This window comes from Dasypus novemcinctus, chromosome 22, assembly GCF_030445035.2.
Source record: "Dasypus novemcinctus isolate mDasNov1 chromosome 22, mDasNov1.1.hap2, whole genome shotgun sequence".
Taxonomy (NCBI): Eukaryota; Metazoa; Chordata; class Mammalia; order Cingulata; family Dasypodidae; genus Dasypus; species Dasypus novemcinctus.
Genome location: NC_080694.1, coordinates 74,482,345 through 74,506,704, shown reverse-complemented (window position 1 = coordinate 74,506,704; position 24,360 = coordinate 74,482,345). Strand labels below are relative to the sequence as shown.

Genomic DNA, 24,360 nt, shown 5'->3' with positions numbered 1-24,360 from the left:
CACACACACCTTGGTGATTAAGTGCTGCTACTTGGCTTCTACCAGACTGAGAATCAATCATCCCCATATGTTTAAGGATTCTAGTTCCATGACAGCAGCTCCCATGGCAATATCTGGACTGCAGAAAAGAGCAACCACAGAGTTCTTCAGTGAAGAACAAATTTATTACTCACAGTCCAGGTTAAAATTGTGTCCTCTGGGCATTTCTGAGGTGGGCAGGCAGATCTTAAATGGTAAATCCATTTTAGCATCCCGATCTTTCAAAGCCTTTGAATTCCCTCTTCTATGGTATACTGATCTCAGATATTCTTGGCCATCATTTGTTCTGTTTCAGGCAGCCATCCAAACAGTTAGAGCCCCTTTAATCCCTCGAGCTACAGCATGAGTTCAGAATTCCTGCTTAGTTGATTTCTTCTTATATTCAGCCTGAACAAATTTTATATTTCTTCCACCATTATCCCACATTCTCAATACCCATTCCCATACATATTCCCCTGATTTCTGTGTATATAAATGGGAAAATTCATGCAGTTCTTTTAGAGTATAGCATACTTCCTTCTGAGTCACACTTTGTACCTCACCTTTGGGGACTTGTAAGTTTAGTCTAGTAATAGGAATTGAAGAGAAGCAGGGTGGTGGGAGTGGATAAGAAATGCTTTGCAAGCTACTGGCCTCAGGGTTTTCCCTTGCAGTTTCATCTGGTGAGATGAGATTAATCTCTTTAGGCAGGGGTTGGAGAGCAGACTCCTCAGGGCAGGGTGGAGGTTCAGCAGTGCACTTACCGCCTCTGGGCTGGGAGGAGGTGCGAATTCCCTGGGGCAAGCTGGAGGCTGGCTAATACATGTTTGACATTGTGTGGTCTCCACAGGGCCAGACCATTACAGCCTTATCTGGCAACATCTCAGCAGAATTTAGGGTTTCATTGGCCCCACCAATATCATCATCCCATATTTCTCCACACCAATCCTCAGGGTTCACTCCTTTCCAATCAATGGCCTCACTTTGATAGCAGACTCCTTGCAAGATTGAGATTTTAGTTTCTGTTGTAACTCTGCTACTTGTACAATGAGACTCTGAATCTGACTTTCAGACATCTCAAGTCTGTGGCTACATGAAAGATTTTCTTTCTGAACACACAGAGAAACTTTCACATCATTCATATGGGATTTAAGTTGAAAATGTGAAGACTGTAGTTCATCCCTTTCTCTTGTAACTGTATCCAATGTATTTAGGAACAGCCAGTCAACATCATTGTAACTTTTGACTCCACAAAACCCCTGCCTTTTATAAGCATGAAAGTAGTCATATTTGGTAGTGATATTTGGCATATCTCCATTGCCAACTCATGCAAGGGACTGTCAGTGACCTCTTGAATATTAGAGATGGAGTCATTAGTGCTCTTGAATCCAATCAGAGGAAAGGCAGGTGGCAAAAATTGCAGAACCACTTCAGAAATCCCATTTTTAAGATTCTGTTCCTCAAGAACCACTCCTGATACCAAGCTGTATTAGTCAATGTTCTCTAGGGAAACAAAACCAACAGGAGATATCTGTAAGTAGTATGAGATATTATAAAATTCTGTAACACAAACATGGCAGTGCACAAGTCCAAATTCTGAATGGTAGGCTACAAACCAGGAGCTCTGAAGAAGGTCCTTGATGAGTTCACAGGAGATGCTGCTGTCCAAAGTAGAGCTGGGAATTCTCTGAATACTGACATCACTTCCCCTTTTAAGGCCCTCAAATGATTGGATAAGGCATCACTCATTGTCAACAATGGTCTTATTGGTTGATTGTAGATATAATCAACCATCTATGCAATCAACTCACTGATGATTAAAGCCCATGAAATGTCCTTGTATTACTATTAGCCCAGGGCTTGCTTGACCAAACAACTGGGCACCATTGCCTGGCTGAACTGACACATACCCTAACCATCACACATTTTATGAACCTCTTCAGGGGCAGCCTGAGTAGTGTGTAATTTCTCTTCATATGAGAGGGTAAGTCTCTGCTCAAATATTACTTTGAGGGCTGGCTCAAATCCCATTTTCCCTTTCTTTATCCACCTCTCACAGGTTCAAAAGTTGGCCTAGTAGGCATAGTCATCTTTTATGCTTGCCTGAGGTCAGATGCAGGAGCTCCTGTGTAGCAGTTTGATATGGTTATGAATTCCAAAAACAGATATTGGATTATGTTTGTAATCTGGTCTGTGCCTCAACATGATTAAGCTATGATTAGGGCTTTGGTTGGACCTCAACATTAGGGCATTAAGTCCCTACCCCTTGTTGGTGGGGGGAATCACAGATAAAGGGCATGGCAAAGGACAGAGTTGGGTTTTTTGATGTTGGAGTTTGATGCTGAAGCCTTAAGCTGGAGCCCTGAGAAGCTCACAGAGGAAAGAGAAGCAAGCCCTAGGAAGAGAGGAACCCTGAGCCCAGGAAGAAGCAAGCCCTGGGAAGAGAGGAACCCTGAGCCCAGGAAGAAGCAAGACCCTGGAAGGGAGGAACCCAGGAAGCCTCAACCCTTGCAGACATCGGCAGATATCTTGCTCCAACATGTGAAAATAGGCTTTGGTGAGGGAAGTAACTTATGCTTTATGGCCTGGTATCTGTAAGCTACTATGCCAAATAAATACCCTTTATAAAAACCAACCAATTTCTGGTATTTTGCATCAGTACCCCTTTGGCTGACTAATACACCCTGTTTCACACACAACCATTACAACCCTTCCTCCAGAAACCTCTGCCACAATTTCTACATTCTAGCTGATGAAGTGGGAAGGACACAGAAAACATTCTAAAGTACCATTTTTGTCTCAAGGAAAATAATTTGTGTGAACAGAACTAGCTTTTTTATGAAATACCACTTTTTATTTGAAAAGAAAAATGACAAACTAGTGCTGTTTGTACTTGGACATTGGGCACTTTCTTGTAAATGAATGTGAGTCTGTCACTGCATGAACAAATACTGCCCAGTATTTGTTGCCAGTGATAAAATGTAAGGTCTCAAAAGAAAATCAAAATTTTCAAAATGAAATCATCACCTTAACCTTGCCAGTATCTCAAGGCTTACAAACTTTTTGGTGGGATCTGTGTTAAATGTAAGAAGTATGATGTATTAGTCAGCTAAACGGGTGCTGATGCAAAGTACCAGAAATCTGTTGGCTTTTATAAAGAGTATTTATTTGGGGTAGAAACTTACAGTCACAAATCCCCGAAGAGTCCACCTCAAGCTAACGTAAGAGGTACTTTCTCACCCAAAGTCTGTTGCCAAGTGTTGACACAAGATGGCAGGTGACATCTGCAAGGGTTCAGGCTTCCTCTTCCCTCCTAGGTCTCTGTGGATCCAGCTTCTTCCCATCTCAGCTGTAGGCTGGCACGGGGCTCATCTCTCTTCCAGGGGCTCATTTCTTTCCAGGCTCAGCTGATTTGTTCTCTTCCCAAGATCAGCTGTAAACTCTCAAGGGAATGGCTCAACTCTCCCTGGGGCTCCAGCATCAACATCATGTTCTCTCTTCTGCTGTTTTTTCTGTCTATCTCTACTTCCTTGTGAAAGTCTGTTTTATCTGCACCAAGAAGATGAGACCTTAACCCCACATGCCCTAATAACATGATTGAATCAAAGCCCTAATCTTAATTTAATGAGATGTATCCAATACAATCAAAAGGTATCACACCCAGAGGAATAGACCAGTTTACAAACATAAGCAAATATCTTTTTTGAAATTCATAAATAATATCAAACTGCTACATATGACCTTTTGGAAATATGTCGTGAAATGAATCAATAATGGAAACTACATAACTCAGTGTGTCAATATATTACTTCGAAACAAAACACACACACACACAAACACAAAAAACAAAGTATTAGTACAATATCAAAGGGTAAGACCAAGATTTTTGTTTTAACAATATGATAGTCAATAAGGTGTCATATTGCAACCAATCTTAAAGAAACTATCTATTGTGTAGAGTGGTATCAAACATGAATATTAACAATTGCCTGAAAAAACATTTTAAAAATATTCCTCCCATTTCAATCTACATATATGATTAGGATGAACTTTTTGTAGGAACCAAAAATAAGTGATTAAATGCAGAAATAGACTTGAAAATCTAGAAGTCTTCTGTAAAAACAAAAAAGATTGGCAAAATGTGAAATGATCAACATTTCTTACTACAATATTTTCCTCTGAAAAGTTACATATTATTATTAGTTGTAATAATAGGTATTAAAATCATTAGTAGTTACTGTCATTTAAAATTAATATTTTTAAAGTTTAACTTCTAATATGATCAATATCAGCAGATATAATGCACAAAAACAAAATCTCCGTGGGATCCTCACTAATTTGTAAGCTGTGAAGTCAGGACCAGGCCTCACTGACCGGGTCACAGAGTGCTGGGTGCAGGGGAGGGGTCGGGCCAGCCCAGGACCGGGTCTCGCTCTCAGGGTCCCCCCGAGGCTGGCGTGTGGGGGGAGGCGAGGGGGGAGTCCCCGGTCCCCGCAGTTTCACTTCTTCTCCCAACCTGAGTCAGGCCTTTCTGCCCCGACACTGGTGACGCGGGCCCGGGCGGCCTCCCATTGCGGGCCCGGTTCTGGGGAAGCCAATCGCGGCCCCGCGGCCCTTATAGAGCACGCCCAGATCCTCCGAACTCAGGTTCCGCCAGACCCGGGGTCCAGCCATGGCGCCGGGGACCCTCCTCCTGCTGCTCTCGGGGGCCCTGGCCCTGACCCCGACCCGGGCGGGTGAGTGCGGGGGCGGGGGGCTGCCCGGAGCGGGGGAGGGGATCTGGGGGGGGGGGCAGGACCCCGGAAGTCGAGTCCCCCCAGCCGACCCGCTACACTAAACCCCAAGCTCTTCCTCCACGCCGCCCCCCCTCTGTTCCCCCCAGGCCCCCACTCCCTCCGGTATTTCAGCACCGCCGTGTCCCGGCCCGAGCGCGGGGACCCCCACTACATCGCGGTGGGCTACGTGGACGACACGCAGTTCGTGCGGTTCGACAGCGACGCGGAGAGCCGGGGGATGGAGCCGCGGGCGCCGTGGGTGGCGCGGGAGGGGCCCGAGTACTGGGAGCTCAACACCCGCAACGCCAAGTACAACGCGCGGAACTCGCGGGGGAACCTGTGGACGCTGCGCAGCTACTACAACCAGAGCGAGGCCGGTGAGCGCCGCCCAGCTGCCCACCAGGGCCGGGGTCGCCCAGCTCCGCGCGTCGGGGGGACCCCGCCCCCCAGGGACCCCCTCCCTTCGACTTGGTACCATTTTCGATTTAAACCAAACCAGGTTCTGACCAATCACTGTCCGGGATCGGGTCACGAGGAGGGGCCTGAACGCGGGGGCGGGACAAAGTGGCCAGGACTGTTCGAGGGCCGGGTCCGAGGGGCGGGAATGACAGCAGAGCGAACCAATAGGCGGGGTTGCCCGCGGGGTGGGGCCAAGGGAAGGGCTGGTCGCAGGGCGGGGCCTGTGGGCGGGGCTGACCCCGGGGGCGGGGCCAGGGTCTCACACCCTGCAGTGGATGTACGGCTGCGACGTGGGCACCGACGGGCGCCTCCTCCGCGGGTACTATCAGATCGCCTACGACGGCGCCGACTACCTCGCCCTCAACGAGGACCTGCGCTCCTGGACGGCGGCGGACATCGCAGCCCAGATCACCCGGCGCAAGTTGGAGGATGCCGGTGAGGCAGAGCATCGCAGAGCCTACCTGGAGGGGGAGTGCGTGGAGTACCTGCAGAGATACCTGGAGAGCGGGAAGGAGACGCTGCTGCGCACAGGTACAGGGGGACGGGGCGCCCCAACCCCAAATGTCCTGTCCATTCCTGGTGGTCACATGAGCACTGCTAGAATGGCCAGGAGAGAAATGGAAAGTTCCTGCAGTTTCTGACCTTCCCGCAGACCCCCCAAGGACACACATGAACCACCACCCCATCCCTGACCGTGGGGTCACCCTGAGGTGCTGGGCCCTGGGCTTCTACCCCGCGGAGATCACGCTGACCTGGCAGCGGGACGGGGAGGACCAGACCCAGGACATGGAGTTTGTGGAGACCAGGCCTGCGGGGGACGGAACCTTCCAGAAGTGGGCGGCTGTGGTGGTGCCTTCTGGGCAGGAAGAGAGATACACGTGCCACGTGCAGCACGAGGGGCTGCCTGAGCCCCTCACCCTGAGATGGGGTAAGTGGGACGAGGTGGGGGCCTCTTCTAGGGAAGCAGGAGCCCTTCTGAGCTTCTCGAGAGGGTCAGGGCTGAGCCTGGGGTCAGGGCCCCTGACTTTCCCCCCTTCTCAGAGCCGCCTTCCCAGCCCCCCATCCTCATCGTGGGAATCGTGGCTGCCCTGGTCATCCTTGGAGTGTCCGTGGTGGCTGCAGTTCTGATCTGGAGGAGGAAGAGCTCAGGTAGCGAAGGGGTGGGTCTGAGGTTCCTTGTCCAGGGGGGTTTCCAGTCCGGGTAGCCGTGTGCCCTGCCCCTTCCTGGTGCCGTGAAGCCCCTCCTCACACACGTGCCCACGCTGGCTGAGCCTTTACTACACTTAATTTATAAACCTGTGAGAGAAGTAGGACAATGTCCCCAGTGATGACGTGGAGGCCCCTGTTCCCAGCAGTCAGAGGGAAGGGGCTGCTGAGGACAGACCCCCAGGAGGGCAGAAGGTCCAGCCCACACATCCCCCACCTCGTGTTTCCTGATCCTGCCCCAGGTCTGCAGTCACAGTTCTGGAATCTTCCCTGGGTCCAGGACTAGTTCTGAGGACCTCGTGTCCTGCTCTCACTGGTTGTTTGTCCACAGGTGGAAAAGGATGGAGCTACGCTCAGGCTGCTTGTAAGTGGGGGATGGAGGGAGAGGTGGTGTGGAGGGTCAAGGCTGACCTGAGGCTTTGGGGAGTGTAGATGGAGCCCACGGGGCAGCTCACCCCATCACTCCTTGACTCACATCTCCCTGTGGCTCTAACCAGACCCTGTGTTTGTTCCTCTCCAGCCAGTGACAGTGCCCAGAGCTCTGATGTGTCCCTTGAGGCTTCTAGAGGTGAGACCCTTGGGGCCTGAAAGGGGAGAGGGGTTGGGCCGGAAGGACATGCCTGGGTCCTGGGGATTCCTTGAACATGGACATAAGACTGTGGAGGGCTGGTCATGGCGTCAGCATTTACAGAGACGACCTGAACGTGCTCTTGATTGTTTTCTTCTGTAGCGTGACAAAGCTGCCTCATGGGGGATGGAGAGATCTCAGAGCTGTTCACGCCCCTCGTGTGACTTCAAGACCCCCTTCCTTGGGATGTGAAGACTTTCCTTCTTCAGCTGGCATCTGTGTGTCTGCATTCCTGTTGTATCCTCGAGGATGGGGAGGTAGCTCACCCCTGACCCCACGTCCCCCACACTGACCTGTGTTCCCTGCCCCGACTGACCATCCTGCTCAGGAGAGCTGGGTGTGGAGCGTCCACAGCCCTGTCTTACTTCATGGTGCCCTGAGCTGCCCCTTCCTGCTTCCCTTGAAAATGAGAACCTGGGATGATTTTGGTTTCACAAATTCTTATTATAAGGTGGGATCAAAGAATCAATTGAGGGAGAGGAAGATTCTTAAACAAGAGAAAGGAAATAAATTCACCTGCAAACTTCCCAGACCAGTGTGTTTGCAGTGCTGAGTGTTGCAGGTGCAGGCAGGAAATGGCTGTAGAGAGTGGGGGTGGGGGGTGGGGGGGTGGAAGGAGACTGTACCAGTCCCCTGCTTGTGTGTTTATTTGATGATTTTGTGATTTTGTGGAGGATTATGGTTTTTCTTCCTCTCGTGTATGACTCTGGAAGGAGGACAGTTGAAGGGTCATTACAGGCATTCTATTTAGGAAAATGTGAATCTGAGATGTTCGTCAGAAATGTAAGTGAGGTTGTCTGTTCCCATTGGAAATATGAATCTGGAGATGAGGAGTGTCTGGGCTGGAGACACAGCCCAGCCCAGCTGTGAGGCCAAATAAGTGTTATTTTGGGGGTGAGGCCAAATAAGTGTTATTTTGAACCTAAGGAGAGGACAGGTCATGCAGGGTGTGATTAGCTACAGGAAGGATAGAGCAAGACTGACCCTGGGCCTCCAAGACCTCAGCCATCCATGGGCCACACTTGAGTGACCGCACAGCTCTGGCACCCCATCTAGGAGGCATATAGACTAGGGAGCCCCAACTTCTCTGTGCACAGGAACCTCCTGACACCCCACAAGGGTCCAGAAGTTCTGGGAAAGCACGAGGTTCTGTGTTCATAACAAGGGGTTGCTGAGCTGCTGGATTTCAGGTCCATCGTTAGAGCGAGAACCCAGACCAGGGAGGCCCCGTGTCTGTGCTCCAGCTCCCTGGGGTGGTGGGATGTGCCTTCTGAGCTCCCGCCCCATGTCCTGAAACAGGGGTCTGGGGAGAAGCCCAAGTGTTTCATCAGAAGCTCCTCAGGCTGACCTGGCTCACCTGGATGGTGAAGCTTTGTCTGCCACTGATGAGCACAGCACCCCATGTGGTGCTTAAACCATGTGAAAAAGTCCTTATTGGAAATGAAAAGGAAGAAATCCATCATGTTGTCGATGTTGGGAAATGCATGTGCTTTCTCTACGATGGGGTATAGCCAGGTCGGGATTTATAAAATGCTTCAATGTTTTCCATAAATTCTCTGAATTCTTGCTATGTGACACTCTTTCTTAATGGATTTCCACTCATTTCTTAGTGCAATTGATTGATTTCAAATTTTTCTAATTCCAATATAAAGGAATTCATGTATGTACTACCAGAGCTCATTTTATTTGGGGGAAAAGAGAATTTGCAACCACCAGCCAGCCCTGCTCTGGATTTGTTGTCCAGATATGCCTAACCTGTGGACCTAAATAACCTCATGCTATGAATTTAATATGTATATTTCTGAATATTGGAAGGAGGAAACAAACACCTCTAGAGAAATCCATGTTTAACCCATGTGTCAAATATTACATACAATTTCACAAGGAAAAATTGGAGCTTGTAGAAAGAAATATATAAGTACAAATAGGAAAAAGGCAACAATATCAAGAACGAGACACAATAGTAAATTGAGGCTCATAAAACTTCAGTTTTGGAGGATTATGAGACATAGATAATAACATAATCATGAGTTTTATGTACAAAGAAAGAGATAACAAGCTTGAAAATTCCTGCAGAACATGGGAACCTAAGAATAACACCTCTTCTGCAATATATGCATAAATATGTAAAAAATAAAATATATAAATATATATACACATACTTCTTAAAAGTTAAAAAATAGAATTTGAATTAAAACCTCCATATAGACTTTTCCTTTGGATTATGTGCAGTAACAATAACAAGCTTTACTTTCCTGCCTTAAACAACTATAATTGCTGACAAACATAAGAAAACATTTTTCATACACTGGACAAGAAGTAGCTCTAGGACCATGATGCCTGAGATGAGGTTCAAGAACGAGTTGAGTTCTCCAGTTTTCCAGCTTCCTTCCTGGAGGGAGTGTTCTAGACAAGAGAGCCAAGCAGGCTCCCTGAGTGGAGGATGCTAGGTTGTGGATTTGGGGAGACCAGGACTGCTGGAATCCACAAGGTAAAGGTCCAGAGAGTAAAGAGCTGACCAGGAAAAGCTCTGGAAGCCTGCAGGGGCTCCCCTCGGGTCTTCAGCTCATCAGGGCATGTGTGTAAGGAACTTCCCAGGAATGGGGGGAACCACCCAAAAGAACCTCAGGTTTGTGCCCACTGCTCCATGGGACTGCATGCAGTGCCTGGTCCACCAGCCAGACTGGAAAACCTAAGTGGGCACTGGGTAGAGTCTTCAGAAGCCTCTCAGGTCAGTGGTCACACCTAGGCCCCGGACTAACCCGACTGCTATGCCCCAAATCAAACACCTGCCATACAGCTTAATGTGTCTAGAGACAAAAGCTCAAGAACATTTATGAAATACAAAAATATTCAGCAGCTAACAAGGTAAAATCATATGCCTGGCATCCAGTTAAAAAAACAGACTTGCAAATAACACTGGAAACTGTGAACAGGAAAGCAGAGGAATGCAGTCAATCTAAACAAAATCAGAACTGATACATGGTAGAATGAGCAGGCAATGACATTAAAACATAACTGCATTCTGTATGTTCAAAATAGTATGTAAGACAGAGTGAAAAATAACAAAAATCAAGCTTACAGGGATGAAAAGGGCAATGTCTGAAATGAAAAATTCCCTGGGTGATAGATGAGATTAGCAGTAGATTCCACATAGCAGAAGAAAAGATCAGTAACCTTGAAGACATAACAACAGAAAATTTCCAAAATTATACCATATCTATTACAAGGTAGTGTTGGGTTTTAATATATTTTGATATAATATATATAACAATAAGCACAGAAAGGGGCCGAGGGGATAAACCTGTGTTGGAACAACGTTTCTGTATTTCACTGATACTAAGTTACTATAAATCTGAAATGAATTATAAGTCGTGTATGACAAGCGCTAGAGCAACCACGAAGAAAATAATTAAAAACTATAGTGGAAAATCATTAAGGGGATGAAATATCACACTAGAAAACATTCACTTAGTACAAAAGAAGGCAATAAATGAGAAATATAAAGGAGAGAAAGACATGAGATATAGAAAACAAAATGTAAAGTAGCAGGATTGACATCACCCAGATGGAGGAGTAAGACTTAACTGGTCAAAGACCTCCACAAAAACAGCAAAAAAAGCCAAGGGTAAACAACAACCAAACAAGTGCTGAATAAGGAAAGAAAGTCTAAAATCATCAGGAAGCCTGTGGCACACAGGGTAGCCTGGACCCTCACCTCCCTGGCTTGGTGTGGCTGGGTGAGGGAGAGCCTGTGTCCCCAGGGTGGCCCTCCATGCTCCCAGTGTGGATGCCTGGTCAGTTATGAGCACATGTGATACAAACTTGCTGTCCACTACAGTGCACCACCTGAGCAACAGAGCCAATGCACTCATTTGGGTTGTGACCCAGGAATTTCATGGGGTAAGAAGCATGCTGGAGAAATGGTGTGGGGTAAACCAAACACAGGTGTGTGAGATGAATGACATGGTTGAGACAGGGTGCAGTACCTGGGGCCCAGGTGGAGAAGCTGGGAGGGAATTTCCTTTTATGGAGGATATCGAACGTTTGCTCTCACTGGGAAACTTTCGAAAGCTATTACACAAGCCAGTGCAAGACACATATTCAGAAAAACTGGAAGAGAACCTCACCATTCACGGCAGATTGATCTATAAACTCAAAATAAATTGTGCTTAGCATTGGAGAAGAACCTTTACACAGGCTTCAATAATCCAAAACAAAAACAAAATCCAACAAACCCAGGAAGAGTCTACTTACAGAGTGAACACATGAAATACTAAGATGTTCAGGCTTACACAACAATAAGATATACAAAGAAACAGGAAGGGATGTCCCATTCAAAGGAATGAAATAAAAAGACAAACTATCTTTGTGGAAGCCCAGATATTGGAACTACTAATCAAATATGTTAAGTCAACTGTCCCAAATGAATTCAATGAGTTAAAAGAAAACAAGGACAAAAAACTAAAGAAAATCAGGCAAGTGGTCCATGAACATAAGCAGGACTTAGATATTTTTAAAAGGAACCAAACAATCTCTGCAGATTAATAGCACAATAACTGAGATTAAAAATTCACCACAGGGGTTCAACTGCAGTTTTGAACAAGTAGATGAAAGTTCCATTGAACATAAAGTCAGAGTTAAAATCTAAGGAGTAGAAAGACAAAAGAATAAAAATTAGTAAGCGGAGCCTAAACTACCCATGGAATACCATGAAGAGACCAACACACTCATGGGAGTTCCAGAAGAGGAAGAGAAAGAGAAAGGAAGATAAATAATATCTGAAGCAGTAATGGCTTCCCAAATATTCTCAAAACTGTGGAAAGATATACATATACACATAAAATCCAAGAAGCTCAACAAATTCCAAGTAGGATAATCTCAAAGAGGAAACACCATGACACCTTATAGCTGAAGACCAAGAGAGAATCCTAAAAGCAGCAAGAGGGAAGCACCTCATCATATACAAGTGACCTGCAGTAAGATTAAGTGCTAAATTCTAATTGGAAACCATGGAGGCTAAAATGCAGTGAGACGGCATAATTTTTAAGTGCTGAAAGATTTGTCAATCAATAATTTTATATTTGTCAAAATTGTCCTTCCAAAATGAGGGGGAAATCAAGACATTCCCAAGCTGAAGGAGTTCATTTCCACTAGATTGTCCTATAAAAATGCTAAAGGGAATCCTTCAGAAGGGAAAGGACTCTCTTCTCCAACGCTTACTTAACACCAGTTGAAGAAAAAGAAAGATCTATGATAAGGTAACTACATCAGCACTCTATTCTTACTAAAATGGTATCTCTACCTTTTATTTCTTACATGACCTAAAATACAAATTTGTTAAAATTATATTTCAATGTCACTGTGCACAAAAGTATAGAGATGTATAGGTGACAAGAACAACGTAAAGGAGGAGGAGGGCATTCATAGATTTTTATGTATTTAAATTAATTTAATATCATTTCAAGTGGATCATTATAGATTTAGGATGTTAGATGTAAATCCAAGGGTAACAATAAAGAAAACATCTAAAAATATACTGGAAAGAAAATGAGAAAGATTTTGAACTGTTTCACTACAGATCACATACATACAAAAATAGGAAGCAATGGAGGAAGTGAGGTTCAAAAATGTATGACATATGAAAAACTAATGCAAAATAAATAAGTCCTGTCTTATCAGTAACCACTTGAATTTAAAAGGATTAAACTTTCCATCAAAATGGAGAGATTGGCTGAATGGATAAAAGTCATAGTTCAACTATGTGCTTGTTACAAGAGATTCATCTTACAACCAAAGACAAAAAGAGTTTGGAAGTAAATGATGGAAAAATATTCTGTCCAAATTGGAAGCAAAAGAGAGCTGGAATGACTATACTGATGTCAGAATAAAATAGATTTTAAGTCAAAACCTGGTACAGGAGACAAAGAAGGATATATTAATAAGATTGGCAACCTACTTAGAAGATATAACAATTATAAACATATAAGCAGAGATGGCATCATTCTTTTTATAGAAAATCTGAAAGAAACTTCAAGAAAATGAGTAGATTTAATTAATGAATTCAGCAAAGTTTTCCATGTGTCAAATGAACACAAAACTCACTTGAGTTTCTACAAACCAGTAGTGAAAAATCAAAACTGGAAATTAAGTAAACAATTCCATTGATGAGAATATCTTGAAGAATAAAATATCTTGGAATAAATTTAACAGGTTGATGAAAGACTTGTACATTGGAAACTGTAAAACACAACTGAAACTAATAAAAGACTAAATAAATGTCAAGACATGCCACATACATGGATTGGAGATATAATATTGGGTTGATGATACTACTCAAAGCAATCTTCAATTCTGTGTAATCCCTATAGAAATATCCAGCAGACTTTTTAAAGCAGAAATGGAAAGCCAACCCTAAATTCATATGGAATCAGAGGCACCCCAAATAGCCAAAATACTCTTGAAAAAGAAGAATGATATGGGGGTCACTCACCTCCCAGTTTCAAAGCTCATTACAAAGCCACAGTCATCAAGACACTGTGACATTGGAGTAGCAACAGACATATAGATCCTCTGGTCTACCCCATACCACACCATACAAATGTCACCAGCCAATAAAGTGGTGGAATGACCACTTGAACATGACACCATGCTAGAACAGGGAACCATGATGCAGGATGACGTCGACACCAATTTAGACCAGCAGACACTATGTGGTCGTGTGCTTCCAGTAGGCAGAAACAGTTAGCATGTCAACCAGGGGTGGAAGAAGGATGCCTTGCTGACCATCGCTCCCACAGCCCCTTGGGGTGTTTCTTTCCATCCACTCAACAGTGGCTGCTGTTCAACAAGTCCTGGCTCCCAGAGGGAGGAGGCTTCCAGCAGGGGCACTGAAATGAGTCCCTGAAACTTAGAGCTCCAGCACCACTGCTCCCTTTGGGCTCCTTGTGCCAGTAGACCAGCAGGCAGAGGAGGGAGTAGAGATGATTGCGTCCCATCATCATGGAACTCCCATTTCCATTATATAGTGTAAAAGGGCAAAGAGCGCACCCATGGATGATGAAGGAAAATGGCCTAGACCAGCAGATGTGTTTGCCGAGGTTGAGGAGTGTCTGGAATCTGTTGCAGAGCAGGAGATGATGGTAACACTTGGAACCAGCTGTAGCTGCAGGGACTTTCCTTCTCTCCAGGAAGGGTCCCCAATCATCCTCTGCTAAGTTCCCTAGAAATTGTGACCTGCTAGAGCTCTGGTGAAGCTGTGTGTAGACCCAGGAACTTTTAAGAAGAGAGTTGAACTGAGAGGAGCAGGCGATGGGCTGGAGCTTGGGTAACCACAGATTCCCTTCCAGGCCAGGCTTCCCCAAGGGTGCCACTTAAGGCCTGCAGTTGAGTCCTCATCCAGAGAACTGCCGTCAGTTCACGGAAGCTGCTGGGAATCACAGAGCCAGTGGTGAGGGACCAGGCTTTCAAGGCTGCACAAAGTTCACTGAGCCCTGCTCCTGAATCAGATTTAAACGTTATGAGACAAGTGCTCTCAACGCTAGTGCGCCAAGTCATGTTGCTCCCCTTCCCACCCCATTTATCCTTGTCTTCTTCCTCTTTTTTACATTTCTCCCTTCCACTTCTTCTCTCCTCTCTCCTTCCCCTCCACTTAGAAAATGATAATATTTTATAATCTTATGATAGATACCAAAGACCTATCTAAACATAACCCAAATCCAGAAACGAAATAAAAGAGTGATAGACCTGGTCATCCATAGTTGAAAGTTTTGTTATGGCTATGAAACCTAAATCGAAACTTATTATCCACAATAGCTACACAGGGTTTACAACTGAACTTAAAAATCCACACATAGGCTCTTCTATGCTCCTTTCTCTTTCTTCCTCTGGGTGAAGCTGACCTCAGCAACCTTGGAAGCCACATCATGACAGTGGCACATGCTCTGCCAGGCTGGAACACAGAACGACGGCATTGGGCAGATGGCACAGCCTTCCAGCCTTCCCGACATGCTCATTCGAACCTCACTGAGCAGCTCATCAGCAAAAATGGCTTCTGCTGGGTTGAACCATTGGAACTTTGGGGATTACTTGTTATAGCAAACATGTTTCCCTAATTGACATATATCCTTACACCTAACAGCTGGGGTCAGAGCAGTAACTTAGTGGGAGAGGAGAAAAGCTGAGATGTGTGTCATTATATCAAATCTGAGGTTAGAGTTTTAACAGGATTGATTTTAAGATAGTGCAATGAGATAATAATATAGTAATATAAAGTGCCTAAAATCTGATTACGGCCAAGAAATTGTTGACTCCAACAGCAGGGAAAAAGGGCTAAACATGGAAAGTTAGAAGGCCTTAAAAGAAAAAAATGATTTCATGTTTATATTGAGGATGGATTGAATAAACTGTTAAGCTTGTTTAGTGTAGCACAGTAGAGAAGGTATAGTGCCCAGAAGATCATATAATTGTAGCAACATCTGGAAGAAAGAAGTGAGGTGACACTGGAAATGCCCTTGGGGTACTTGTGGAAGGGTGCATGTGTCTTTGTGGGGGCTGGAGACCTTGCTGTGCAGTTCTAGGTCAGAACATGGAGAATCTTCTCAGGTGACAGACCTGGGAGGTCCCCAAGGCTCATACCTCCTACTTCTGTCAGCTGAGTAGAGAGCTGGCTCAGAAGGTCTGAATGAGCTCTATGGAAATCAGGCTGCTGTGGCCCCTGAGCTCCAGAAACTTTCTGTCAAGACCACCTCCTGGACCAGGCATTGCTAAGGTGCCCTGGAGTGCAGGTGTCTGCCTGCCATGCCAGTGACTAGTACACCTGACCACTGGGACCACGCCATGGGGACCACAGCCCCACTGAGCCCGTCTAAGCCCACCACCCCATAGGGCAATGACAATGTGGAGACCAGGTGCGTCCTGCTCCTGAGAAGGAGCTGACACTTAGGAATTTTCCCCATATCCTCACACGTGTACCATGTGGCACTGCAGCGTGTGCACCTGTGCCCCTTTGAACTACATTTAAGCTGCATGTGGAAGGTCTTTCCAGGACTGTTGTGACTCCCATCTACACCACAGGCCAGTCCCTATCCCGATTTAACAAAGTGGCAACCGACAGGATTTCCAGCCTAAGCCCTGAAACGTGAGCAGCATCCAGCTATCGTGGAGCGTGTCGCTGTGAGGGGGTTCATGTGACACAGGCTCAAGCACGACAGAGGCTCCAGTAGATGACGACCTCATCACTTATGCAGCACAAAGGGTCTGAAGAGCAGGGGAAGAGAGTCCACGTGGCCTTCTCCTGGGGGTCGGTGGACGAGCCCATGTGGCTGTCCCCTGGGGGTCGAAGCATAGCAGTCCACGCGCCCCATTTCACATCAGAGATGAAGAACATCGTGCTGCCTGCGTCTGGGTTTTTTGTTGTGTTTTTTTCTCATTTTTTTTAAATGTTACATTCAAAAAATATGAGGTCCCCATATACCCCCCATCCCCCTCACCCCACTCCTCCCACATCAATAACATCTTTCATCATCGTGGCGCATTCATTGCATTCAGTGAATACATTTTGGAGCACTGCTGCACCACATGGATAATGGTTTACATTGTAGTTTACACTCCCCCAGTCCACCCAGTGGGCCATGGAAGGACACACAATGTCCAGCATCTGTCCCTGCAGCACCACCCAGGACAACTCCAAGTCCTGAAAATGCCCCCACATCACATCTCTTCTTCCCTCTCTCTACCCTCAGCAGATACTGTGACCACTTTCTCCACATCAATGCTACATTTTCTTCCATTACTAATCACAATAGTTCCATAGTAGAGTATCAGTAAGTCCACTTTATGCTTGTGAGGGCACAAAGGCCGCTCGCTGGTGGGCCCTCTCCCCTGAGGCGAATAAAAACCCAGATGAAGAGCCAAAGTAGATGCAAACCCAGGTATTAGTTCTTCATCTGGGGTGAGGGCTCGCCAGTGAGCAGCCTTTGTGCCCTCGCAAGCATCTGGGCTGTTGAGAGTTGACATCACCCCCAGGCTGCTTGAGGGCTCTTATGAAATGGAAAGATACCAGACACCTGCCCAGGAACAGCAAGACAGAAGCATAACAAAGACCTGCATGCAAACAAGCATGAGCAGAACAGGAGGGGGTGAGGGCTGAAAGATGGCCACTGAGGTGGCCTGCGACTTCCCAGCAACTGTTCTGGGGAAGCGCTTATTCCAGCTGCTAGCTCTTATGGATTGCTCTCAGGGAAGGGGCTGCTCTTGGCCCTGGGAAGTGTAGAAGCAAATGGCTACAGCTGCAGGAAGCCACCTCACAGGAGTCTCTGGTCTTCCCTGTCTCTCTTTCCCACCCTCCCTGCACCTGTGTTCCCAGCAGGGATGGCAGCAGGTGGAGCGCGCAGTCCCCAGGGAGCCTCAGAGGCCCAGCGTCTCCCACAAAGGCGGTGGGATGCTGCACTCAGCCTTTAGAGGCAATGAGGGAAACAATGGCCAGGCCTTAGGGAGGGACTAGGTCTTCTAGGGTCACCACCAAGCAGGGAGGAAGCTGGGGGCAGAATTTATTAAATTGTATCTGTGGCCCTTCTCTAGGGAGCTTAAAATGCCCAGTGACTGTTGTTACTGCCACTGGAGTGGGAACTTGATAAAGTGAAGAGTAGCAAGGATGCACAGGTTAAAATAATCAATATGCATCAGAAGATATCTTTTGGAAGTTACAGGAAATACAAGAGATAGAGAAACATGATAACAATACCACAGAAAAACTACTGGCAAAATTCAGAATGTGGAACGTTCTATAGGACAGGTGACCTGGTTTCTCCAACAAATCATAAACTTGGAGGAAAAAAAAAGATGGGGGAAAGTGGTTTGATCTAGAAGAGAATCTCAACCAATTGCCTTTAAAGACCTTGTCTGGTCCCTTCAAACCAACTGGACAAGACGTGAAGACAATGAGGGCAGTTTGGTAAGCACTGGTTATTAAGTGTAACTAGGGAATTATTATTAATTTCTTTAGGTGAGATAATAGCATGATCGTTATGCTAAAAAATAATCCTTAACTGTGAGAGTTGCATGCTGAGTGATTTAAGTGCAGAATTACATGGATAGAATTGTCTTTTAAAGTACTGAATGGGGGGGAGTGGGAAGAGATGAAACTAGATGGACTCTTTGTCCCGTCTTCTCTACTTGTGTGTGTTTGAAATTTCCATAATAAAATTAGTTTGAAAAAGAAAAATGGTGATAAGCCCAAGAAGAAACCATTGAAGGCATTATGAGTGATTGTGTCTAAGGAACAGAAATGTGACAATGAAAATAAAATGTGCAATAAAGACCTGTTTGTGCTCCACAAAGAAGATTTGGGGAGGGAGCACCATGTCTACCGGGGCAGCAGGTGATTCCAGTACAAGGAAGCAGGTGTTTCCAGTACAACTTCTCTAAGAAGATGCTTGATAGACCCTGCAGAAGTACCCCGAGAGAGGTGGTATTGGGAGTGCAGGGGATTGGAATGGCCTTCTATGCTGGAGAACTAACTGGCGACTTATATTCAGGAATAATGTTTTACAATATTCTGGAATGACTGTGCAATTGGTGTCTCCTCAACAGGAGTGCTTTAAAATCTTTCCTTTTTTATGCTGTGTTGGCTAATTTCATGTGTCGCCTTGGCTAGGTTATGGTGCCCAGTTGTTCGGTCATGCAAGCACTGGTCTGATTGTGACTGTGAGGGTATTGCATAGGTGGATTTAAATCATTAGTCAGTTGGTTGCATCTACAGCTACAATGAACAAAGGAGATTGCCCTCAGCAATCTTTGTTAAATCAGCAGTATTTGTTCAGTCGGTAGAGTTGGTTTGACCAACTTATGAATCACAAACATGTATCATTCAGCAGCTTCCAGTTCACTTTCAAAAGAAATTGTTTCAACTACATGTGACACTGAACAGGTTCGTTTCCATCTCAGTATCTCAGTTTCCTTCTATGTGACCTGGAGATTAGAAAATATAACTATCAACACCTCAAAGGTGGCTGGGAGATTAAATGAGCTGATATTTGTAAGGCAAGTAGAACATGGTAAGTGCTGTACAAGTGTTTGCTATTATTGTGGATCTTATAGTCAAATGTACGTCAAATTAGGAAAAACAAATTGAGACATTTTAACCGGACAGGAACTTCAGAAGTACTCCTGGGTTTTCCACATTCATTGGAGGTACACAGGTGATCTTACAAGTAGTAAAATGATTGCAGTTTTAAACTGGTTCTGAACACCAGAGAGTCGCAGCAGCACGTCCCAGTGATGCTGTGTTCTGCCCGTGGCCAAATGTGATTCAGAGAACTATTCAGACTCCAGATTTCTCATTATAAAATCTTAAAATTTCGATCTTGATGAGAAAATATTATATAATTGAATGGATAGATGTACAGTATTTGAATTAGCCAAAAACATTGCATACATTTAATGTGCATTTAATTTTTTCCCTCAAAATCTGTTAGTAAATTAATAGTGCAGCTTGCAAATGATGGAGCTGAAACTTTCAAAAGCCTTTCCAGGTGTCAGGCGATGGTACTTTACCTTCATTTTGTCACCTAATCTTATACCCGCTCTAAACTCACTTTATTATTTTTTTTAAAATATTTGTTTACTTATTTTCCCCCTCCCCCTCCTCCTGCCCTGCTATTTTTGCTGTCTGTGTTGTCTTCTCTTCTCATTTTCTCTCCTCTAGGATTCACCTGGATTTGTCAACTGTGCCACCTCAGTTCCTGGTCTCTGCTGCGCTTCACCTTGACCCTCCCCTTGTCTCTCTTTTGGCAGGTCAGCTCGCTGTGTGACTCACTTGCACAGGCACTGGCTTGCCACACAGGCACTCAGCTCTCCATGCGGGCACTGGCTCGCTGAGCAGGCACGTTTCCTCCTCTTCTTTTTCACCAGGAGGCCCCAGGGAATGAACCCAGGTCCTCCCATATAATAGATGGAAGTTCTGTCCCTTGAGCCACATCTGCTTCCCCTAAACTCACTTTAGAAATGAGAAACTGGGGTTAGGAAAGGTGATGCAAGGAACTTTCTGAGGCCACACTTCTAGTAACTGCTGTTTAGTGGGAGGGATAGGAAACCTGCTGGGCAGGACTCTTCCAGGTGAAGTCAATGAAACTCAAATCAACCTAACTTTGGCAGAAGAGATTTCACTTGCTGATGTTCCTGGGAAGCCGGGGTGTGGCTGCCTTGAGACCTGATGGATCCAGGGAGGCAAACTGTCATCAGGGCTGTTCGCGGGTGCGGATGCTGCACCTGCCCCCCCGCCCTTTCGCATCTAGGCCTGCCCCTCCCTGCCCTCTCCCACCGGAGCCCGCCCCTCCCCCACCCTATTCCATCTAGGCCCGCCCTCCCCCATCCTCTCCCACTGTTACAGACCAGCGATATTGACCAGACTCAGACTTTGAATATAGTTCCATTTGAGAGCTTTATTAGCCCTGTGGCGACTGTCTCATTCCTCTGCAGAGAGGGCAGCCCCGAGTCTCAGGGAAGGGGAGGTTTTATAGCTTTTTAGGAAGGAAGGGGGGCATCTACTAATAAGCGAGCAAGCAAGCAGGCACAGAAGCGGAACACTGCGGTTAGCTGAAGATAACGCATCTATGTTTTTCCTTTTTAAAAGGTGTCTTCTTGCAAGCAGCCCCATATTATTTATTGTCACTCTCCTTACAGGCCGTCCTGTTATTTATTGTCACTCTCCTTGCAGACCGTCCTAAGTTATTTATTGGCACTCTGTTTACAGACCACCTTAAGTCATTTATCTGTTTGAAGGCACTTGCAATTCCCACCTCCCAATGTAGTTCTATTCCTGTTTTCCCAATGTGGCCTTACTCTTACAACACCTGAGACCCCCACCCTCTCCCACCTGAGCCCGCCCCTCCCCTGCTATTCCATCTAGGCCACCCCTCCCCTCTCCCATCTGAGCCCACCCCTCCCCGCCCTCTCCCATCTGAGGCCGTCCACTGCCCCTGGCCACTCAGGCCTCGCCCTCCTCGCGCTCCTTCCTGGCTCAGCCTGCACGCCTGCCCTAGCCTTGCCGCTCCTCTCCTCTTCCTTCTCCCCTCTGCAGGTTGCACCTGGCGCCCTCACTCCCCAGGACTCCATCCTCCCCGGCAGCCTCAGGAAAGCACACCGCTGCCTGCCCCGCCCGCCCCCCTCTTTATGTGGGAGGGGGGGGCCCCTCCAGAGCCCACTGCTACCCCCGCCCTGCCATTCTGGCCGCCAGGCCCCCTGCAGCCCCTTCAAAGCATTCCCTGTCACTTCTCGTGCTCCGGGGAGGGGCGGGGGTCCTGAAGGGGCACGAAGAGGGCCCATCGCCCCATCCAGGGGTCTGGAGTAATAGCGGGGTTCAACTTCCTGGGTGCGTTGGTTGACTGACGCCCGCGCCTCCTCCGGGAGCTGACAGTCCCACCGCCTGCCATCCACGCGAGCGCGACGGGGCTGCCCACGGCGCCAGCGCTGCAGGCCGCCAGCAGGCTGCGGAGGCTCCAACCGCTAGGCCCCGCCCCGGGTTCCCCTGGCTTCGTCCCCGCCGGGCCCTCGGGGCCCCGGTCAGCTCGGGGCTCTGGTTCATTCGCCCCCTCCCCACGCTCCTCCCCCTCCCCACGCTCCTCCCCGTCCTCACGCTCCTCCCCCTCCCCGCGCTCCTCCCCCTCCCCACGCTCCTCAGAAGGGCCTGGAGACCCCCATCGTTCCTCATCCAAGGTCGCCACGGCCCAGCCCTGGAAGGAATCTATCCTGGGGGCAAGGAAGTGCGATGCCCGGGCACGCAAAACAGCAGGCGCTTAAAACGGGTCTCTAGTCAATTAAAGCCCCCTTTGCTACCTAAGTTATACAAACAGGCTCAAACCACATTTCCCCGTTTAATCTATTTTTTCCCAGGCATATAGGTATTGGAGGGTAAGGGCAGCAGTGATGACATCATACCTTCTACAGAGTATATGAAACACAGTGAGGTTAATAAAGGTAATTTTTGAAAATGACCATGCACCCAGGCTAAGAGGTTACATAACGGATAATCGGATAATCGACACTGTAGCTGTCCCCACTCAGCCTTCCCTGACCCTTCCCCCATGTGATTACTTTCCTGACCTTTGTTTTTGTTTGAGGTTTGCAATAATTAACAAGCTGTACCTCAATTTCCCCCATATGCACTGGGGAAAGGCTAACCCCCTCCCTCCTAAGCCTACATGGCTGGGGGTAAGGCTTTCCCCATAAGCTAAACAAAGAAACCACAGAGAGAGAGGAGTAGAGGGAAAAGGAAACCTGCCCTACCTGCACAGCAGAGGGAGATAACATTCCTACAGAGCAAAGAAACATCTGCTCTTGCAGCATTCCAGGAAACCACAACTCCCTGATCCACTATCTTCTCCTCACTATCAGGGAAATGTTCTCAGCGCTAAAGCTTCCTACTGGTCCCTGCACCTCACCCGGACCCCCAACCTCCCACCATCATTTCCCCGCCTAGGAAAGTTCTCCACAAATTCAAGTTCCCCTTTTCCAAGGGGGGGCTGAGGTCTGTTCTTCAGACCCCTTCCATTGGGACGTCTCAATAAATTCTTTTTTGTCTGTAGTCATGACAGTCTCCGTGTCCCGGTTAAGCGCTGTATTTTCTCCAACAGTTTTCCTGTTCTACTTACTGCCCTGTACACACCCCTGAACACATACTGCTGTGTTGACCATTTTAAATGGACCTGAAAGGACTAATCCTATGGTTCGAGCGGCGTCCCGGTGCTGGGCTGCGTCACGCAAAGGAATTTAAGGACACGCCACACGTAGGGGAGGAAGGAGCTTACTAAGAAACAGGAAGTGGGAAGGCGCAGAACCCCAGAGCCCGGCGCGCTGCCGGGTGTCGCGCGCCCTCTCCAGGGGCTTTCGGCTTCTGGCCATCGTTGGGGGGTGCGGTTTCCGGGGCAGTCAGTTGGGTGTCTGCTGCCCGGGGGTTGCTGTCGGGTAGAAATTGGCTTCCGGCTGCTGCCCAAGAGCTCTGCAGGTGTGGAGGGCGGTGGGTGGGCTCGGGCCACGTCCGCGAGCGCGCTGGGGCTTGCTGCGCCGGGCTCCGATGAGCGCAGGGGAGGCGATGAGGGCCCTTGCTGTTTTCCTTCTGCCTGTGAGGACGGGGTGAGTTCCACTCATAACGCAGCGGGCGGGAGCTGCTGGCGGCGCCTGTGCTCAGCAGTGTGTTAGCCGGGGCCTAGGATTCCTCCCCGGGAGGCGGCTGCAGCCCCTCGGGCTCCCTGCGCCCCCGCCTCAGGCTGTATCCTACCCCGCCTCACACTTCACCCTTCCTTCTGCACCAGCTGCTCTCCTGCAAAATCACATTTTCAGATTAACTCTTTGTTTTAGTCTGCTAAAGCTGCAGACGCAAAATAGCAGAATGGCCTGGCGTTCCCAGTGGGAGTGCGCTGGGCTGGAAGCTGACAGTTCCGAGGCTGTGAACGTGCAGACCCGGGCGCCGTGGAGACGCTGGCTCACGGGCCCCCCACGTGGAGACACCGTGGCCCCCTCTGGCCTGGCCCTGCCGTGCGCACGCAGGGCTCCCTCCTGCCGGGCTGCTCGTGGCCCCCCGCCGCCCCCCCCCCCCCCCCGGGCCTCCCTGCGCGCCCCTGTGCTGCCCCGGCCCAGCCCCTCTCGGTTGCTGACGTTTACATGTCGGTTCTATCCTTGGGGAATGTGACTTACACCCGGATACCTGGCGACCAGGTGTTTCACACGGCGGTGAATGCGCCGCCTTTGGGAGACGTGTCACATCTAAGCTGACCAGCGCACACCCGCAGATCAGTCACCATCCCCACCACACTGTTCTAGAAATCTGTTTCGAAATATGAAATTCTGAAAAATTAAAATTGAAAAAATTAAAAATTTTAAAAAATTTAAAAAATAATATGAAATCGTAAAAAATTAAAAATTAAAAATTTAACATTTTAAAATATGAAATATTGAAAATAATTTTAAAAATAAAAATTTAATTTAAAAATGTGTGAGATTGTAAAAAATAAATTTAAAAAATTTTTGAATAAAATTATTTTGCATAAAAAAACAGTCTGGCTTCGTGTCGCTGTGAATGCTGGCGGTCACGGATCTGCTCATCCGAGGGGAGCATTCTGAAGGCCAAGAAGGTGATGAGCCTGAGGCAGCACTTTCGGGGCTTTTACGGAGGGCACCCAGCGCGTTTCCACGGCCGTGGAGGAGGGCACGAGTGTCCGGTTGTCTCGCTGTCTGGGCCACCCATCCTGGGCCAGCAGGGGCAGCGGGGGGTGTGGC

At 47.5% G+C, this 24,360-nt stretch overlaps 2 protein-coding genes across 3 annotated transcripts in view; one reads left to right on the top strand and one right to left on the bottom strand.

Annotated features, from left to right (window-relative positions):
- The window catches only part of LOC101442557 (saoe class I histocompatibility antigen, A alpha chain-like), a 1,048,500-nt gene that overhangs the window by 877,040 nt on the left and 147,100 nt on the right, over positions 1 to 24,360 (bottom strand). The gene's annotated exons all lie outside the window — the stretch shown is intronic.
- Positions 4,616 to 8,753, top strand: LOC101415823 (patr class I histocompatibility antigen, A-126 alpha chain-like). 2 transcript variants are annotated; one of them, XM_058285484.2, is made up of 8 exons: positions 4,616 to 4,754; positions 4,901 to 5,170; positions 5,508 to 5,783; positions 5,905 to 6,180; positions 6,294 to 6,401; positions 6,790 to 6,822; positions 6,979 to 7,026; positions 7,189 to 8,753. In XM_058285484.2, exons 1-8 carry the CDS (start codon positions 4,691 to 4,693, stop codon positions 7,191 to 7,193), a joined length of 1,080 nt encoding a protein of 359 aa, XP_058141467.1. In that variant the 5' UTR covers positions 4,616 to 4,690; the 3' UTR covers positions 7,194 to 8,753. The 2 variants fall into 2 exon arrangements, with proteins under 2 accessions (XP_058141467.1, XP_058141468.1); XM_058285485.2 differs by lacking the exon at positions 6,294 to 6,401.

What these genes read in the sequence shown, in the direction of transcription:
- LOC101415823 (XM_058285484.2), top strand. Translation starts at nt 4,691, where the DNA reads ATGGCGCCGGGGACCCTCCTCCTGCTGCTCTCGGGGGCCCTGGCCCTG. An exon ending in CTACAACCAGAGCGAGGCCG is followed by an intron (nt 5,171 to 5,507) that starts GTGAGCGCCGCC and finishes GGGCGGGGCCAG; the next exon opens with GGTCTCACACCCTGCAGTGG. An exon ending in CTGGAGGAGGAAGAGCTCAG is followed by an intron (nt 6,402 to 6,789) that starts GTAGCGAAGGGG and finishes GTTTGTCCACAG; the next exon opens with GTGGAAAAGGATGGAGCTAC.